This window comes from Maylandia zebra, linkage group LG7, assembly GCF_041146795.1.
Source record: "Maylandia zebra isolate NMK-2024a linkage group LG7, Mzebra_GT3a, whole genome shotgun sequence".
Lineage (NCBI taxonomy): Eukaryota > Metazoa > Chordata > Actinopteri > Cichliformes > Cichlidae > Maylandia > Maylandia zebra.
Window position 1 is genome coordinate 9,041,962 of NC_135173.1, and position 6,357 is coordinate 9,048,318.

Sequence of the window (6,357 nt, forward strand, 5' to 3'; positions counted from 1 at the left end):
AAACGGTCTCCGACGTGGCGCCTCTGCAGACTTTAAAAGGAGGGCTGAAACGTATCACTGAATAAGCTTGATGAAACGTGGCATGCTGTGCACATCAGAGATGAAACTGGAGCTGCACGTAGTTGCATCAGTGCTCTCTTTGTAACCGAACATGTAGAGCTATGAAGCTGTGCCATAGATGCAGACTGGTCCTTTTGAAAGGCAAAAAGTCAGTATTTTTTTTCATCCTGTGTATTGTGGATGTCATTGCATTCTTGTGAACGCCACTTTCCCAGAAAACTAACGCATCAGCTTATGTGGTTTATTAGTGATGAACCTTTTTAAAGAGGTGTATGTTTTGCTTCTGTCTGTTCAGAATAAAATAGTTTTTGTAAGGTAGGGAATGTTTTATTTCATGTCCGTGTCTGTGTGTAGCTGCATGTTGCTTTGGTTTTACTGATTTAATTTTTAAAAACAATTGCATTATTTGAAATGGAAAGCCAAGACTTGAGCGCCAGTTGCTCCACCAGAGGCAGGACCTGAACTCTTGGGGTTATATTTTCCAGGCTATTTGCCAGTTTGCTACTGCCGCTGTCCATACTGGTTTCTGCCACAAGTTTAGTCATGTTCGATATTCAGGCTCCAGACGATGTTGTCTGATGGATTATTGCTGCTATTATCAACATGTCTGGGCCGTCTTCCCAGGTTGTGAATAAATATTAGTTTACTGAAACTTCAGCTGAAACTTTGGTTGATTATTTATTTTTAAATGATTTCTTGGCTCTGATAGAAACACCCTTCAGTCTGCATGGCCCTTGGTGATGTGCACTGTCTTGAGTAATTACATTGTTCTCTTTGTCCCCCCCACCTCCCCTCATGTGAGGAGATTAGCTCAGAGTAATTTGTCAGATGTGATAAGGCAGTGCTTGGAGCAACTAAGAAAGCATAGCGTAAGCTGGGATTTCTGCAAAGTAAAGTCAGTGGTGAGTGCGGAGCTGCTTTGTCTTTACAGTATGGGCCAAGCCGCTGTCCGGACTTGTGGAAGAAGCAAGTCATATGTTACAGAGCTGTATGAATGGTTCAGGTAAGCTTTTGAATTTGTCTTAAATTTTTACAGGAAGTTGAAAACAGATGCAGATTTTCTTTAGCCTTAAATTGATTATTACGTTCATGCCCAGAACGGAACAGACATGGCATGGTGGTGCAGTGGTTAGTACTGAAGACTCAAAGCAAGTTGGTTCTTTGTTTGAACCTGCTAGCTGGGTGGAGCCTTTCTGTGTGGAGGTTGCATGGTTTCCCTGTTCCTGCGTGGGTTCTTTTTAGGTAATCCAGCTTTCTCTCACAGTCCCAAGATGTCCTTGTTAGGTGAAGTCCTGAAACCAGATTGACCATGGGCGTAAATATAAGCTGAGTGATTGCCTCTGCGTTGCCCTGAGTTAGACTGGGTGACCTGTCCATGTTTTATCCAGCTGCTCAACACAGGGGTGAAAATGAATGAAATTTATAGAACAACTTAAAGAGATTTTTTGTTCAAAACAATCCTTGCACATCTATTATCCTGGACTTCAATTCATTCTCTGACTGAAACAAGCAGTTTTGCCTCCTGAGCCAACTTTGCTTTGATTGGCTGCCCCTCCAAACAACAGGTATAAACAGCAGCTGAATGGGAACTTTTGACCACATTAGGAAATCTGCTCTCACTGACATCATCCAGAGACAAGAGTATTACAAAAATCTGAAATGTAGTTTTTAGAGCAATCTGGCGCTCATTGTAATTACTTGCGCATGTGCTAATTTCATGGTTAAATAATGTTTGAGCATATTTAAAATAAGCATCCATCAGCGCGAGAGTGTACTTGAATTTGGGATCAATACATTTATTTTTACTCTTATTGATTTTAGCATTGTAGGAATTTCCAGTGTATTTAGCCAGATTAGAATTTGTTGTTTTTGCAGGCAAATCTGCAAAACTAACAGCATCAGCAACAAAGTAAAGTATTATCTCCTGTGGACTGATCAGCTTCACTCTGCCATGATGTCATTTGGCCTAATTATCTTGGCACTTGTGCCGCACTCTGTAAATAAGCTTTCAAACACATGTAATCCACACAGGTTGGGGATGGGTTGACCTTAATTCCACTGATTCTCAATTTAAGACACATTTTCTCTCAAATCAGACCCCTCTCTCAAACTCCCCTTGTTTTCCAAATCCTTTGGTGTATTAAAACACAAACTGTTGTTTTTATCTGTGGCAGAAAGTTTGTTATCGAGTGTCCAAGTGGGCTAATCGCTCTTCACGAGTTTCAAAGGCATTTCTGTGATGGAACTGTGGGCAGTGAGTCAGCAGAGTATGCAGAACAGATTTTCCGCACGCTCGACAGCAATGGGGTAAGCATGACTCTATAGAGTAGGTCTATACAGTACAGGAGTCTTGAAAAAGTATTGAGTCACCACTCACTTCTTTATATTTTTGCCTCCATGAAATCCAGAATTGCAAAGTTTTAACCTCCTAAGACCTTAACTCTTTCATGGCATGCATTTTTAATTTCTCTTTGCTATTTGGGCTGATTGGGACCTGATGAATGTAAAAACAGTGAATTATGTGATTTTTTTTTTTTTAACCTAATTTTTGTTTCTAAGAAAAATGAGATCCACATATGAGGACATTGGCTTTAAATTTCAATAGAACAGTGGCAGTATAATATCCCTGTAAGTGGATATCAGGCCCTTGTAGAGCAAAATGTAGTATTCTGGTCTAAAACAACCCAAAATGTGATATCCACATATGTGGACGCCAGGTCCTAGGAGGTTAAAGTAAACCTGAGTAATAATTATCCAGGTCTTCCAAAAAAGTATTCATAGAAAAACACACTTTTTTTTCACTCTTTGTGCCTGAAATATTTTAGAGGAATTATTTTTTTCACTTAACACTGAATCATTCAGGCAATAAAAGGGCACCTAATTCAAGGGATGAACCAGTGTTGTCTTCACATAAGTTTAACGAATAGCCCATTTAAAATTGTATCTGTAGGAAGCCTGGGAGCCAGTCTCAAGAGTACATAATTTGTTCCAATATCTTTGGATTCAAAGAGATTCAAGATTCAAAGCGTTTATTGTCATTTAATCTATGAAAAGTGCCAAAAATTAGATATTTTGACAGGCATAAATTTGTGGTAGTTTTGCTCAGAGATGCATCTGGGCCTTCAGTTGATCCATGTATTAGATTATCATGCTGAAGCTTAACCTCCTAGGACCTGGTGTCCACAAATGTGGACATCACATTTTGGGTTATTTAGACATAAATACTCAATTTTGCTCTACAAGCGCCTGATATCCACTTACGAGGACATTATACTGCTACTGTTCTATCGAAACGAATATCCTCATATGTGGCTCTCATTTTTCTTAGAAACAAAAATTAGGTAAAAAAAAAAAAAAATCTGGTAATTCTTTGTTTTTACATTCATCAGGTCCCAATCAGCCCAAATATCAAAGAGAAACTAAAAGCGCATGCCGTGGAAGAGTTCAGGTCTTTGGAGGTTAAAGAGAAATGGTCTCGTGGAAGGGTGTCTGTGAAGAAACCATTCATATAGAATGGAAACAGGAAGAAAAGGCTGAGGAATGAAAATTACACAAGATCTGGACTGAAAATCAGCTAAAACAGGTCTGGTGGCGAGATGAATCCAAATGTGAAATGTTTAAATGATTGTCAGAATGTAGGGGTCATGTCAGGGGATGGGTACAACAGTGAGTGTGTAGAGCCATTTTCTAAAACGCAATGGAGGCTCTGTAGGGGGCGGCCAGTGGTGGTGGGGATCTTGTCAAAATTGATTAAATTAAGAGTGCAAAAATTACAATCAAATTTTGATCCATCATACAATACCATCTGGAAAGACACTAATTAGCAACAGCTTCGTTTCTCAGCATGATGGTGATCCCAAACACACTGCCAGTGAATTAAAGGCGTATCTGTGAGATCATCTTGACAGAACTGAACAAAAGGCAGCAAACATCCAAAAATCTTTGAATATCCTTCAGAAATAGTTCTCCAGGCATATTGAAGACAACTAAAAGAAAGGACATGCTTTCATAGTCATGCATCACAAAACTGAAACAAAACATTAACTGTGTGGTGCTTTTTTTTTTTTTTTTTTCAGGATGGGGTGGTTGACTTCAGAGAGTATGTCATGGCCATCAGCATGCTTATTGAAGGTTCAGCTGTTGAGAAACTGCGCTGGTCATTCAAGCTCTATGACAAAGACCGAGACGGAGCCATCACAAAGGAGGAAATGCTGGAGATCATGCAGGTGTACAGGCTCTGTGTCGTGGTATATAAAACAGAAGATGTGCCAGATGTTGCAGTTCGACTGATGTGCGTTTCTTTGTTCGGACAGGCTGTTTATAAGATGAACGTGGCTGCTGGTTTAACCAAACCGAACCCACTTACAGCTGAAGAATGCACCAGCAGGATATTTGTGAGATTAGATAAAGACAATAACGGTGAGGAAAGGTGGCGACTTTTCCCTCCTTTTTGCGTGTAATCATACTGCAATGTTATTTCTATGTGTATCAAAGTTGATTATATATGTTTCTATAGAAAAGGTAAACAATCCAATTTAAAAAAATAAATAAATCCACCACTAAAATGTGGTTTGTTTTTAAAAGTATCTTTAGTAACAACTTTAAACAATAAAAACATCCTTGAAGCCTAATAAGGCTAATTGAAGACAAAACTGTAGCATGTTTGATGCTGATTAAAAATAACAAAATGCAAATGGATTGCTCAACCCACAAAATAAGTAAGAGGCAAAAATGTTAATCTAAAAGATATGATTTGCTCTTTTCCATTTTGATATAATTAAAGACAACCAATACTCTGGATAATATACAGAGGCATATTTTACTGACGGTGGTTCCCCAAATTTAGCCCCAAAACTTTCCATTCACTAGTATCAACCCTCACAGACAGATTATTAACAGTCAGTCCAGTGGTGTTTGTCTAATCGGTGCCCGTCCTTGCAGCAATCATCAGTCTGGAAGAGTTCATAGAGGGAGCGCTGGATGACAATTGGATCAGAGAGATGCTGGAATGTGACCCGAGCACCGTGAAGGTGGGGAGGCCGCTGAAGAGGGACACCGCTTTGGAAAACCCACGGTTAATTTGAAGTGGTTCACTATTTAGGCACACTGGACCAGCCAGTGTTTGGGCTAAAAATTCAATGAATTAAATTCTATCTTCATCTATTGGATAACTTTGTCGTAGCTGCTTTAGAGTGCTGTAACATTTGGAGCTTATTTTATCAAGCTTCCACAAGCTGAAATGCCGTGTTTGTGTTTTTATGTATTGCTCTGTTCTGGGTTATTAATGTTACTCAAACATACCAGATTTTAGAAAAAGTATGAATTTACATATGTAAATCCATAATGTACACATGACACATGTGAGTGAAAAAAGAAAAAAAAGAACTGTTATTATAAATTCTGCACTTGTGGACAGATTAACTTGCACAAAGTAATGGACCCTAATAACATTATCAGAATCAGAATCAGAAAGGGTTTTATTGCCAAATGTTGAGCAGGTTTACAACATTAGGAAATTGCTGCGGTGCTTAGTGCAAACATACTGTCATAAACGCTTAAATAGATATAAAAATAAAAATAAGAATAAGAATTAAAAGTGCTAAGTAGATAGATATATACATGAGTGCAGGTGGTGATCAAAGTTAAGAAGCTCTTCTCTGGTGTAAGAATATCCAGAGGAGTGCCCAGACACAGAAGTTATGCACAAAAACAAAACAGAAAGAAGACATCTCCACTAATGAGGCCTCACCAATGGGTATTCATGCTACATCAAAGTAATTGGGTAATAGACTAATAAAAATTAAAGAAAAGTTACTATTTTTTTACTACTACATTATTTATTTATTTTTACAGTAGATATATAGTGTTAAAACGTTTTCTGTGGAAAAAAACCACCATTTTAAACATGTATTTTTGAAATTACAGGACAGTAAATGACCAATGTGATTTTTAAAAAATGTAATTTTTACACATCTATTTCTTAAAATTTACGCTCGGAGAATCATGCTATTATTATTTTATTTTATTCTATTTTATTTATGTATTTATTTATTTTTTCGTCACTGACGCTTTAACACCACTTGGTGTCGCCTGTACTTCTTTAAAGCTCACTAGCCACAAAAGTAAGGCTTCCAAGAATTTAAGGAATACGTCTCTTCCCCGATCCAGGAAAACATGGGGAATTTCACTTTTGCGTTACTTAGCTCGACGGACCGCTGTGTGTGAAAGCTGCTGTTGGTTGTGACTATTCCTACATCAAGATGACAATAAAAATGTTTGTTTTGTTTTTTTCAAACA

General features: G+C 38.1%; 1 protein-coding gene across 1 annotated transcript; it reads left to right on the forward strand.

Annotated features, from left to right (window-relative positions):
- The first annotated feature begins 780 nt into the window (after positions 1–780).
- LOC101470545 (guanylyl cyclase inhibitory protein) lies at positions 781–6,321 on the forward strand. The gene is made up of 5 exons (XM_004563469.3): positions 781–1,063; positions 2,235–2,367; positions 4,137–4,286; positions 4,374–4,479; positions 5,002–6,321. The coding sequence occupies exons 1-5, from the start codon at positions 801–803 to the stop codon at positions 5,142–5,144; spliced, it is 795 nt and encodes a 264-aa protein (XP_004563526.3). The 5' UTR covers positions 781–800; the 3' UTR covers positions 5,145–6,321.
- Positions 6,322–6,357: the final 36 nt, after the last annotated feature.

Bases quoted from the DNA above. Each gene is read 5' to 3' on its own strand.
- LOC101470545 (XM_004563469.3), top strand. From the start codon at position 801: ATGTGCACTGTCTTGAGTAATTACATTGTTCTCTTTGTCCCCCCCACC. The intron at 1,064-2,234 runs GTAAGCTTTTGA...TATCTGTGGCAG, and splicing joins GAGCTGTATGAATGGTTCAG to AAAGTTTGTTATCGAGTGTC. The intron at 2,368-4,136 runs GTAAGCATGACT...TTTTTTTTTCAG, and splicing joins GCACGCTCGACAGCAATGGG to GATGGGGTGGTTGACTTCAG.